This window comes from Plecotus auritus (genome assembly GCF_963455305.1).
Source record: "Plecotus auritus genome assembly, chromosome: 2".
NCBI classification, from domain to species: domain Eukaryota; kingdom Metazoa; phylum Chordata; class Mammalia; order Chiroptera; family Vespertilionidae; genus Plecotus; species Plecotus auritus.
In genome coordinates this window covers 103,580,047-103,594,049 of record NC_137771.1, presented here as the reverse complement: position 1 = coordinate 103,594,049, position 14,003 = coordinate 103,580,047, and the positions used below count along the sequence as shown (strand labels likewise).

Sequence of the window (14,003 nt, the reverse complement as noted above, 5' to 3'; positions counted from 1 at the left end):
GAGGAATCCAAAGAGGACCACACCAAGACACATCATAATTAAAATGCCAAGAGCAAAAGACAAAGAGAGAATATTAAAAGCAGCAAGAGAAAAACAGTTAATTACCTACAAGGGAGCACCCATACGATTGTCAGCTGATTTCTCAACAGAAACTATGCAGGCCAGATGGGAGTGGCAAGAAATATTCAAAGTGATGAATAGCAAGAACCTACAACCAAGATTACTCTACCCAGCAAAGCTATCATTCAGAATTGAAGGGCAGATAAAGAGCTTCACAGATAAGAAAAAGCTAAAGGAGTTCATCACCACCAAACCAGTATTATATGAAATGCTGAAAGGTATTCTTTAAGAAGAGGAAGAAGAAAAAGGTAAAGATAAAAATTATGAACAACAAATACATATCTATCAACAAGTGAATCTAAAAATCAAGTGAATAAAATATCTGATGAACAGAATAAACTGGTGAATATAATAGAATCAGGGGCATAGAAAGGGAGTGGACTGACAATTCTCGGGGGAAAGGGGTGTGGGAGGTGCGGGAAGAGACTGGACACAAATTGTACATCTATGGATGAGGACAGTGGGGGGGAGGTAAGGGCAGAGGGTGGGGTGGGAACCAGGTGGAGGGGAGCTATGGGGGGGAAAAAGAGGAACATCTGTAATAATCTGAACAAAAAAGATTTATTAAATTAAAAAAATGATAATTATCTAATCCTACAACTTAAAGAATTACAAAGAGAACAACAGCTCTAGCTGGTTTGGCTCAGTGGATAGAGAGTCGGCCTGCAGACTGAAGGGTCCCAAGTTCGATTCCCGTCAGGGGCACATGCCGGGGTTGTGGGCTCGATCCCCAGTGGGGGGCGTGCAGGAGGCAGCCAATCAATGATTCTCTCTTATCATTGATGTTTCTATCTCTCTCTCCCTCTTCCTTCCTCTCTGAAATCAATAAAAATATATTTAAAAAAAAAACACGACAAAAAAAGAAAACAACAAGAAAATTCTAGAGTGAGCAGAAGGAAGAATATAATAAAGATCGGAGTGGAAATAAACGACATAGAGACAAAAAAAAGATCAATAAAACCAAGAGCTGTTTCTTTGAAAGGATAAACAAGATTGATGAACCTCTAGCCAGGCTCACCAAGAAACAAAGAGAACGGACCCAAATACAGTAGGTCCTCGGGTTACGTCGGAGATCGGTTCCTCCAGTGCGATGTAACGCGATTTTTGCTGTAAGTCGGAACCCACCTACATAAGCACTTACGTCACTCACATGGAGCACATACACAGCAGTAATGAAATGAAACAGTAAAAAAAATTTTAAAGATAACAATTCCTGACATTTACTTGTGGTAAATAAATAATAAAAAACATAAAACACATGTGTACATACATCAAAATGACGGAACTTTTTTTTAAAAATAAATAAATGGGTGATGGCGACGTAACCACAAAACGATGTACTTCGAGTCCAACATAACCCAAGGACTGCCTGTAAACAAAATCAGAAATGAAAGAGATGAAGTGACAGCAGACTCCACAGAAATACAAAGGATTGTTAAAAAAATACTATGAACAACTCTACTCGAACAAACTGGAAGACCTAGATGAAATGAACATATTCTTAGAAAAATACAAGCTTCCAAAATTCAAACAGGAAGAATAAAAAAACTTGAATAGTCCGATAACTACTGATCAAATTGAAGCAGTAATCAAAAATCTTCCAGGGGAGTTTTACCAAACATTCAAAGAAGAACTAAAACCTATCCTCCTCAGACTATTCCAAAAAATTCAAGAGGAAAGCACACTTCCAAGCTCTATGAAGCCGGCATTACCCTAATCCCAAAACCAGATAAAGACAACACAAAAAAAGAGAACTACAGGCCTGATGAAGAAAGATGCTAAAATCCTCAACAAAATTCTAGCAAATCAGATCCAGCCTTACATTAGAAATATCCATGCAAGGATGGTACAATATCCGCAAATCAATAAATGTGATACCTCACATAAATAAATTGAGAGATAAAAACCATATCATTATATCCAGTGATGCAGAAAAAGCATTTGACAAAATCCAACACCCTTACTTGATAAAAACTCTCAGCAAAGTGGGAATAGAGAGATCATACCTCAACATAATAAAAGCCATATATGACAAACCTACAGCCAACATCATACCCAATGGGCAAAAATTAAAATCATTTCCCCTAAGAACAGGAACAAGACAGGGATGGCCACTTTCACCACTCCAGTTCGACATAGCACTAAAAGTGCTAGCCATAGCGATCAGACAAGAAGAAAAAATAAAAGGCATCCAAATTGGAAAAGAGAAAGTAAAAATGTCATTATTCACAGATGACATGATACTGTACATAGAAAACCCTAAAAACTCCATCAAAAAACTACTAGACTTAATAAATGAATTTGGCAATGTAGCAGGATACAAAATTAACACCCAGATCTATGGCTTTTTTATACACCAATAATGAACTCACAGATAGAGAAACTAAAACAACAATCCCATTTACCATTGCAACAAAAAAAATTAAGATACCTAGGGATAAATTTAACTAAGGAGATAAAAGATCTGTACTCTGAAAACTACAGGACATTGAAAAAAGAGATAGAGGAAGACATAAACAGATGAAAGAACATACCGTGTTCATGGATTGGTAGAATCACCATCATTAAAATGTCCATACTACCCAAAGCAATGTATAGATTCAATGCAATCCCTGTTAAAATACCAACAGCATATTTTACAGACCAGACTAAACTCTCCAAAAATTCACCTGAAATAAAAAAAGACCCCCGAATAGCCACAGCAATCCTGAGAAAGAAGAACAAAGTTGGAGGGATCACAATACAAGTTATCAAACTATATTACAAAGCCATGGTTCTCAAAACTGCCTGGTACTGGCATAAGAACAGACATATAGACCAATGGAACAGAACAGAGAACCCAGAAATTGACCGAAGCCATTATGCTCAATTAATATTTGACAAAGGATGCAAGAGCATACAATGGAGGTAAGACAGTCTCTTCAATAAATGGTGCTGGGAAAATTGGTCAGATACATGGGAAAAAAATGAAACTAGATCACCAACTTACACCATACACAAAAATAAACTCAAAATGGGTAAAAGACTTACCAGGTGTACCGGTTAATAATGTGGATTGTGTAATCAAAGAAAACACAATAATTTCAAGAGAAACATCAAAAGTGCTTTATTCAAAGTAATATCCATTGCTAGCTACACATTTCCCCCACCTTTCAGGTAATTTGTGGGTACCGTCCCAACAGAACTTTACTTGTTTTGAGGCAAACCATTCAGAGACCCAATTTTCCACTTCTTCGTATGTTTTGAAGTGCTGCTCAGAAAGTGCATGTGCCATCGACCAGAACAAGTGGTAATCTGAAGGAGCAAGGTCTGGTGAATATGGCAGGTGGGTTAATACTTCCCAGGCAAGATCTTTTAACGAGTCTTTAACTGGTTTTGAAGTGTGGGATGGTGTGTTATCATGAAGCAAAATTACTTTACCGTGTCTTCTAGCCCATTCTGGTTGTTTCACGATCAAAGCGTGGTTCAAATCGATTATTTGTTGTCGGTAGCGATCAGTATTAACGGTTTCACCTGGTTTTAGAAGCTCATAATACACCACACCTTCCTGATCCCACCAAATGCAGAGCATTGTCTTCTTTATGAAGCAATTTGGCCTTGCAGTCGATGTTGATGGCTGTGTGTTTGGGATTCTCAAAATAAATCCACTTTTCATCACCAGTCACAATTCGATGCAAAAAAAGACTTTCTTTCGTGCCATTGAAGCAACATTTTACTGATGACTTTTCAATTTTCCACTTGTCTTTCGTTCAGTTGATGTGGCACCCATTTTCCTTCCTTTAAAATCTTTCCCATTGCTTGTAAATGATCAGAAATTCTTTGCTGAGCAATATATAATCTTTATGCAAGTTGTTTTTGAGTTTGACATGCATCTTCATCCAATAATGCTTCTAATTGTTGGTCTTCAAACTTTTTCGGTTGACCTGGATGTTCTCTGTTTTTCACATGGAAATCATCACTTTTAAAGCGTTTAAACCAACGTTCACAATTATCTTAAGATGGAGCATGTTCACCATAAGCTTCCCGAAGTATATGATAATTTTCAGCAGCACTTTTCTTCAAAATAAAGTAATGAATTAAAACTTCCTGCAAATGCTCTTTTTTTGGCACGAAATTCGACATTGTTAAGCGTAAAAATATCTATGATGTTAACCCCTTTAGGAAATTTGACATATGAAGTTTTGAAGCTTGCTATCAATACAACAAAATAGCATACATATCAAATCGCATATATATCAATATATGTGTAACTCCATCTATTGAAAAAAAATCCGCATTATTAACTGGTACACCTGGTAAATGTAAGACAGGAAAGCATAAAAATCTTAGAAGACTCCATAGGCAGCAAAATATCAGACATATGTCATAGCTATATCTTTACGGATACAGCTCCTAGGGCAATGGAAACTAAGAAGAAAACAAATAAATCAGACTACATCAAAATAAAAAGCTTCTGGCACAGCAAAAGAAACCATCAACAAAACAACAAGAAAGCCCACTGTATGAGAGAACGTATTTGCCAATGCTATCTCAGATAAGGATTTAATCTCCAAAATTTACAGAGAACTCATACAACTTAACAAAAGGAAGATAAACAATCCAATAAAAAAATGGGCAAAGGACCTAAATAGACACTTTCGGAAGAGGACATAGAAAGCCAAGAGACATATGAAAACATACTCAAAGTCACTAATCATCTGAGAGATGCAAATCAAAACGAGGTACCATCTCACACTTCAGAATGGCTATCATCAACAACTCAAAAAACGACAAGTGCTGGTGAGGATGTGGAAAAAAAAGGAACCTTGTGCACTGCTGGTGGAAATGCAGACTGGTGCAGCCACTGTGGAAAAAAGTGTGGAGATTGCTCAAAAAATTAAAAATGGAACTCCCAATCAACCCAGTAATCCCAGTGCTGGGAATACTAGTATATCCCAAGAAACCAGAAACACCCATCACAAAGAACATATGCATCCCTATGTTCATAGCAGCACAATTTACAATAGCTAAGATTTGGATACAGCCTAAATGCCCATCAGCAGATGAGTGGATTAGAAAACTGTGGTACACCTACACAATGGAATACTATGCTGCTATAAAAAAGAAACTTTTACCATTTGCAACAGCATGGATGGACCTGGAAAGCATTATGCTAAGCAAAATAAGCCAGTGGGAGAAAGATAAATATCACATGATCTCTCATATGTGGTATATAACGAACAACATAAACTAATGAACAAAAGTAGATCCAGAACTAAGAAACACTGAGCAGGCAGTCCAACCTCAGAGAGAAGGCGGCGGGGAGGAAGGGGTAAAAGATCAACCAAAGGACTTGTATGTATGCATATTAGCATAATCAATGGACAGGGACACTGGGGTGGTGGGGGCTTGTCCTAGGGCTGCGGTTGGCAAACTGTGGCTCATGAGCCACATGCGGCTCTTTGGTCCCTTGAGTGTGGCTCTTAGGCCAGCTTAGGAGTACTCTAATTAAGTTAATAACAATGTACCTACCTATATAGTTTAAGTTTAAAAAATTTGGCTCTCAAAAGAAATTTCAATTGTACTGCTGATATTTGGCTCTGTTGACTAATGAGTTTGCCGACCACTGTTCTAGGGGAAGGGAGTGGATAGCGGGGTGTCAATCAGGGAAAAAGAAGACATATGTAATGCTTTAGACCGTGATTGGCAAACCGCGGCTCGCGAGCCACATGCGGCTCTTTGGCCCCTTGTGTGTGGCTCTTCCACAAAATACCACGTGTGGGAGCGCACATACAGTGCGATTGAAACTTCGTGGCCCATGAGCAGAAGTCGGTTTTTGGCCTGGGTGAGTCTATTTTGAAGAAGTGGTGTTAGAAGAAGTGGGGGTGTCGATCCGCCGGGCGACGGGAGACGCGGCGGAGGCGGGCCGCGGGATACGCAGCGTGGGGGAGGTGCGTGCGATTCATGCACGAGTTGAGTGAGCCAGTCAGCAGCCTCACTGTGCAGTGGGTAGTGCTAGTCATGTCCGCAAATCGCTCGCAGGTGACAAAAGTACCTACTCGAAGCATAAAGTTACCTGTATTTTTCCAACCGGCTGCAAATCCTACAGGTATTTTTGTCATCAATTTAAGAATAGTAATTATTTTGTGTTGGTGACTTTATTATTATAAAATGAAACTTTTTTTAGGTGCCATTTGACATGGCTACAAAGAAGAAGCAAAGAAAAACGGAAGACGAAAACCGTGAATTTAAAGTTCATTGGACCGAGACTTTCGTGTTTATTCAAAACTTAAATGGCCTTCTGACCTGTCTTATTTGTCAGGAAAAATTGGCACATAACAAGAAATCAAATTTGGAGAGACACTTTACAACTAAACACGTGTCATTTAGTACTAAATATCCTGTTGGTGATGCAAGGAAGAAAGCAGTTAAGGAACTTCAGAAGAGTCAAGAAAAATCAAGTTCTGTATTTAATTACTGGATACAATCTTCCAACAATGTTAATATTGCAAGTTTTGCGGTTAGTCAAGAGATTGCTAAAAGAGGAAAACCATATACAGATGGCGAATACATAAAAAGTTGTTTTATAAATGCATCCAAAGAGCTATTTCGGGATTTTAAGAACAAAGCAGATATTCTAAAAAAATTAAAGAGTTACCATTGTCTGCTAAAACAGTGAAAGATAGAACAGTCAAAATGTCTTTGAATATAACCGACCAGCAAGTCGAAGATCTTAAATTGGTTTCAGCTTTATCAATAGCAGTTGACGAGTCTTGTGACATAAATGATACAGAGCAAGTTTCACTTTTTGTACAATTTATTTCATCTACAGGTCCTAAAGAAGAACTTTTAGGATTATTGCCACTCAAAGATCAAACATGTGGAGAGGATATAGCAAATGCTGTAATTGAGTGCACTGAAAAACATCATATTCCACTCGATAAAATTGTCTCAATTTCAACAGACGGGGCAAAAAGTATGACTGGCATAAGAAACGGGTTTGTTGCTATTTTGAAAGAAAAAATTAATCACAAGATACTTACTTACCATTGCATCATTCATCAAGAAGTGCTTTGTGCGCAGACATTTCCAGAAGAAATTTGCAAAGTTATGGAATTGGTGATTAACATTATCAACTCCATTATAGCTAAAGCCCTTAATCATCGCCAATTTAAAGAATTTTTAGTTGAAATGGAGAGTGAGTACGCAGATCTTCTGCTGCATAACAAGGTACGTTGGTTATCAAGAGGAAACGTTTTGAAACGTTTCACTTCCTTATTAACAGGAATTAAAGCATTTCTCCTTGAGAAGGGTGTTCACTATCCAGAACTAACGAATGATCAGTGGATCCAAAAATTTTATTTCATGGTAGACATTACGTCTCATCTAAATCAGCTTAATCATAAACCACAGGGGAAAGGAAACACTATTTTTTTGATGTTAGAAGAAGTTATTTCATTCGAAAACAAATTATCTCTTTTTGCTCAAGATTTTGAAAGAGAAACTTTGATTCACTTTCCAAGCCTGTTGAAACATCACCAAGAAAATAATTCTGATATTGACATTTGCTATATCAAAACAACACTTTTAAATATGAGGGAAGCTTTTCTCAACAGGTTTCAGGAATTCAGAAACAGCAAAGTGACGTTAGCCTTCGTTAAAAAACCTCTTAATGCTACTGTAAAAGAATTAAATTTTTCTCCCTTTTATAATGACATTGGCAACTTTGAAATGCAATTGCTGGATTTAAAAAACAAAGAATTGTGGAACTCGAAATTTGAACGTCTTTGTGCTGATATAGAAATATTGGAGAAAAACAAATGTGAACTTAGTTCACAGCACAAGTGGTCTGCTTTGAAAGACCTGGAGAAGGAAGATATGTTGATTTTTAACACCTGGAATAGTATTCCTGACTCATATAATCAACTGAAAAAACTAGTGTTTACTGTTCTTTCCTTATTTGGGTCTACATATTTATGCGAACAATCATTTTCAAGCATAAACCTTATCAAAAGTAAATTGAGAAGTCGTCTTATTGATGAGAACCTGGAATCGTGCCTAAAATTAAAAACAACATACAAACCTGACTTACCCAAACTTTCCAAGGAGATGCAAGGCCACTGTTCACACTAGTGTTTGTCAGTCGTTGTCATGATTTAATTTTATGGATAATGTAAGGTAAATTGTAAGGAATTTAATTTTATCAATAAATATCGTTATTAAGTATGATATCAAGTTTTATTCAACGTACCTATAGTTTAACTAAGACTTAAAACTTTAAGTAAAGTTTATTAAGTTAATTTTAGGGAACGTTGTGGAGTGAAAGAAGATGTAGTGTTGAGGATTGAGAAAGTTATGTTGAGATGGTTTGGACATATAGAGAGGATGAACGAAAGGAGATAGACAAAACAAGTATACAAGACGAGTGTGGATGGGAGAGTTGGAAGGGGTCGACCTCAGCGAACGTACCTCAATCAGATTGAGGACGTTTTTAGCAAAGGCCAGCTTAGGAGTACCCTAATTAAGTTAATAACAATGTACCTACCTATATAGTTTAAGTTTAAAGAGCTAATATGCAAATGGTCATCACACCCTCACGCCATAAAGGCTCAGACACTCAACACTGGCAAAGGGGACCAGCCAGGCACAAATGAGCTCATGAGAGAGGAATGGGGACCTTCCAGGCTGCGTCCCGGGAGAGGGACAAGCCACCCACCCCATGGTCCCAGGCGCCAGTGGCTGCGCCTGTGGCCTGCGAGAGGGACAAACCGCCTGCCCCGCAGTCCCTGGCGCCAGCAGCTGAGGCTGCGGCCCGGGAGAGGGACAAGCTGCCCATCCCTCAGTCCCGGGTGCCAGCGGCTGTATCTGCGCCTGCGGCCCGGGAGAGGGAGAAGCCGCCCGCCCCATGGTCCCAGGCACCTGCGGCTGTGGCCCAGGCGAACCTACCCACCCACGGTCCCCTGCAGCTGCGGCCATCCCGGGAGAAGCTGGCCTGGGTCCCGTGTGCCTGCGGCCGGCCAGAGGAAAGGAAGTCCGGGGCCCGTGTGTCTGCGACCGGCCGGAGGAGGGAATCCTGGGTCCTGGGTGCGGGGCAAGGCAGAGGGGGTTAGGGGCGATCAGGTCAGCAGTTAGGGGCGATCAGGCAGGCAGGCAGAGGTGGTTAGGGGCAATCAGGCAGGCAAGCAGGCGGGCGGTTAGGAGCCAGCGGTCCCAGATTGCGAGAGGCAGTCGGACATCCCCCGAGGGGTCCGGATTGGAGAAGGTGCAGGCCGGGCTGAGGGACCCCCACCCCCGTGCATGAATTTCATGCATGGGGCCTCTAATTTAAATATAAATAGCTATATGTGGCTAGTGGCTACCATACTGGACAGTATAGAATAAAACATTTCAATTAAAAGAAGGAAATTGTCAAATTGGATAAAAGAACAAGATCCAGCTATATGCTGTCAATATGGTAACTGAGAAGCTAATTCTAAAATTTATATGGAAATGTAGAATTTAGAATAGTAAAAACAGTTCTGTAAAAGACAGGATTGAAGGACTTATACTACCTACTCAAAGCTATAATCATTAAGTGTGATATAAAAAGGGCTGAAAAGTTCTGAAGAAAGGGGTTTGAGGCATTCCAGTTCTCCATTGTTGTATGGGTACAAAGGAGCCACATAGCACAAGTATCTAAGAATGATGAGGAACTGACAGCAACTGGCCTGCCAAAAAATGAATTGTGCCAACAAACTGAGTTTAGAAGGGGAGCCTCCAGATAAGAACCCAGCCAGCCAACATCCTCAGTGTGAGATTCTGGACAGAGAAGCCAGCTGTGCTGTGCCTGGCTTTCTGACCTACAGAAGTGAGCTAATAAACAGGTGTTGTTTTAACCAAGTAAATTTGTGGCAATTTGTTATGGAGTAAGAGAAAACCAGTACACTGTATTTTCTTTTGTCCCCTTTAATCCCTTTTAGTCATGTAAGCATATTATCTTTATAATTTAAAAAAGGGAGAGTGAAGAAACACTGTGCTTTCCAGTCATGAAAGCATTCAAGAAGATTAAAATAATACTTGTTGTCTGATAAGCATATGCAAAAGTTGAACTTAACTGGCTGTAGAATTCCTTCTGGCTCTAATGCTATATAATTTTTTTAAGCTGAGAGGCTTTTTATTACATTAATAATTAGGATTATGCTAATATGTGTATCTCAAAATAATCCCGAATATTTAAGACATGCTATTACAATAGTCATATGGCTAACAGAGAGGGGTAGGAACCAACACATTGGAATAACATACCTGTATCAGACATCAAAATCAATGGCAAATATGGCTCCAATTATTCAAAGTACCAGACAAAAAGCTGAAAAGCTTTGTAAAGCTATATAATTTTAATGTCATGAAAAACAAAAGAAGCTTTTCAAAAACATGGTATTGGTCACCATAAATTATTTGAAGAGGGGCCAGAGAAAATCAGGAGTAAGCAATGAGCACTCAATGGGTTAGTCACTAAAGATTACTATGACAGTAGTTTTAGCAAAGTAGTGTGTCAGAAGGCACATTAAGAGTAATTCAAAGTCTTTGAGGAGATAAAATAAAGGTGAAATATACTATTATTACCAATGAGAAAAAAATTAAAAGGATGGCAGTTTGGTGGTCTGATTATGACTTATCGAACCCATGAGGACTTTTAGCATGTGTGGGGAAAGAAGGAAAAATAAAAGACTTAACTGGAACACAGAACTAAAGGCAATTATTTAATCTTTTCAAATTATCCAGGCTTGTATTTGTAATTTTCTTTTTTAAAATAACTGACAACCTCTCTCTTCCACCAAGTTAAATTTATCCATCCTTTTAAATATAAATTTTAATAGGAATTACTGAAACACATCCCTGTTATATGGCCCATTTAGGATTTTAGGACCCTGGAAACATTAAGGTCTGACCTCACACTCAGGAAGGCATCTGACCGCTGTCTTGTGACTTCCACACTCTCAAGAACTAGAGGAGTTCTCCACATCCACCAAGTTCTGCAAGTATGCCCAGCAAAAGCTGATCTAGTCTTCAGTTAGAATTTTAACTTGCTTAATGTCAAGTAGGATAGAGACACTGGACACATAGCAATTATTCACTCCATCATTAATTTTTAACTTGAATAAACATAAGTTATTTCACATTCAAGGTAAGTATAAACAAAAGTCTCTTAGGTCTCTGAATAATTATCTTGAAATCACAGAGATATCTGGAGTACTTTATGGAGCTATTTGAAAGATATACTCACTCTCTGTTCATCATCAGATACTTGGGAGGACATACAAGATTTTGTTGCCATGTGAGACTGAAAGAGCTGAAAAAAGTTAATAGAAAATATGCATATTACTCCAAAAACCTACATCTAAATAAGGTATTTACATTAAAAAGAAATTCTAATAGTCATTATTACCAAATTTTGACTTGTAATCTATACAGTGTTTAAAACCTTCTTGCTAGATAGATATCTGCATAAGTAAATAATATATAATAGTCAAAATATAATATACATTAATGCACTTAACCCCACACAAATTATTTTAAAAATTAGCAAATGCCCATTTACATAAAGGAAAACAAAGAACATCACTTTTATTTGAAAGACTTCATTGGATTAAAAAAAGGAAAATAAGTTATTTCACTTAAAAACTACTCTAGGAGCCAAGAGGCACTCAAAATTTGTTATAGTCCACTGTAGCATGCCAGGGGAAATAGGTATGTCAATGCTTCAATTTCAGTATAGTTGGAAAAGCAAGTATTTTTAAATGTCCCTTAGTTATCCAATTAAAATTGAAATAATTATCATTTATCCAACTACTATTATATGCCCATCACTATGCTAGCTTATTAAATACACTTTTTTACTTAAACCTTACAACAGATCTGAGTTTTAACATTCCCTGCATAAGAAAGCTACAATTCAGAAAGTAATCATACAGGCCAGTAAGCCAGGTCTGATCTGACTGCAAAGCTGTTCCTTCTACTATCCCAAGTGGTAAACCAAATACATATTCACTGTGCTTGTAACAGTCAGGAATAGGAATGGGGGAAGACAGGTGTGAGAGAAGTTCTGTGAATTTCAAAGCAATGCTGCCGCAGAGGCATTACTATTCTACTTCTGAGTGCAGCACACAATACTGAGGAAATGCGTGCATTTTTAAAAAGTAATATCAATATGGACATAGTAAGAAAACATGTAAACAGTGCCAATAAGCTCCCTTCCTACCTTTAATTCCCTAATCCCTCAGCAATTCTGTTACCCAGAGGCCACCAGCTTATGTCTCCTTCCAGAGACAGACCATGCATGTAAAAACATACATGAATATGCAGGTCTCCTTGTTTATAGGAGTAGCCTATTGTTCTATACTGGTTTTTTTTTTTGTTTTGTTATGTTTTGCCTAATCTGTCCTAGAGGCCATTTCACCAGTACCCAGATCTACCTCATCCTATCTAATAAAGAGGGAATATGCTAATTGGCCCTCACGCTGTCGCAGAGATGGCGGCACCCACAGCCAATAAGGAGGGAATATGCTAATTGACTGCCACGCCCTCAAAGATGGTGGCGCCCAGGCCCCTCAGGCCCGCCAGGGCGGCAGGGGCCTCCAGAGTCCCTCAGTCCCCTCAGCCCCCCAGCTGCCCAGGGCCGGCCCGAGGCGCAGGCAAGTCTCGGATGGCGGCTGCCCAGGCGCCCAGGGCCGCCTGAGGCTAAGGTAACCAGGGCTGGCCAAGGCTTGCACTGACAGCAGTGGCAGCGCGGCAGAGATGTGATGGGGGCGTCGCTTTCCCCTGATCACCAGGTTGCCTCCCATCCCTGAGGGCTCCCAGACTGTGAGAGGGGGCAGGTCTGGCTGAGGAACCGCCCCTCCAGTGCATGAATTTTCATGCACTGGGCCTCTAGTTGTTTCTATAGTGTAGCATTCTGTTCTGTGTACTCGAGTATATGTAAATGTTCTACCTTTATTTAAGCAGTTCCCTGGTCTTTAATTACAACAAACTATACAACAGTGATAAAAGGGGGAACCATACCAATTGCAGCAAGGGAGTGGTGTTTCTACACCACACCAACCCCCGATCCCATCCCTGCACCTCCACCCCTACCCCCACCCCCACCCCCACCCCCAGGTGTGAATGCAATCCCACATAGACACACAGGCATATTTCATGACTGAATATTACAGAATGCTAACAACCACCTTCCTCTGGTACATATGGGTAATCTAAGCTATTGAAGGCTAGACTTGTTAAATAATCACTTCATATACAGTGTTTCCAAATCCTAAGTAGCTGACTGAACACACTGTTCCAACATGAAATGACTCTTATCAGTTGGAAGATGCCACTATACAAAAGTACACCTACTGGCTATGTTTCACAATTTAAAAAGTAAAAGCCCATCAGATTGGCCTAAGGTTTTGTTTTTAACTATATAAACACTTCACCTTACTCCCTCCAGCCAGCTCCCTGGCATTCTAATAAGCCCCTTCACTCTAGTCACTGTGTGGACATAAGCAGATCCAGTCCCTCTTCTACACCAGGACAGAAAGGTGAGAATAACTAGAACAGTGTGGTAGTTAATGGAGCTTTGGAGAAAGAGATCACTAAAGACCAGAGCAGTTTCTAGGAAGACCATGATATTGAATGGAGTCAGAAAGGTGGTACAGCATCAGATGAGGTGGCATTTAAAGTAGAAAAAAGGAGAAAGGAAGATGGCTGCCGATGGGAAGGCAGACTGCAAGATACTGTGAGAAAACAAAGGGAGAGTTTGTGGTCGCACAGGGAGTGTTTGTTGGTGAGTTGAGGGATAGCTATACTCCAGGAGACTGTGGGGAACTGCTGGATGGGGCTCCCTTGACTGGGCAGTCCCCACTGCTGCCAGGTTCCCTCCCAGA

The 14,003-nt window shown here is 39.6% G+C and overlaps 1 protein-coding gene across 3 annotated transcripts in view; it reads right to left on the bottom strand.

The window, feature by feature from the left end:
* Positions 1–14,003, bottom strand: part of SEPTIN10 (septin 10) — a 93,744-nt gene that overhangs the window by 57,174 nt on the left and 22,567 nt on the right. For 2 of the 3 annotated variants that reach the window (XM_080655320.1, XM_080655323.1), the window contains exon 2: positions 11,366–11,431. The exons of the other annotated variant lie outside the window; for it this stretch is intronic. In XM_080655320.1, the coding sequence (XP_080511446.1) occupies positions 11,366–11,431 (66 nt within the window). The remainder of the gene's footprint in view (positions 1–11,365; positions 11,432–14,003) is intronic. 3 annotated transcript variants of the gene reach the window in all.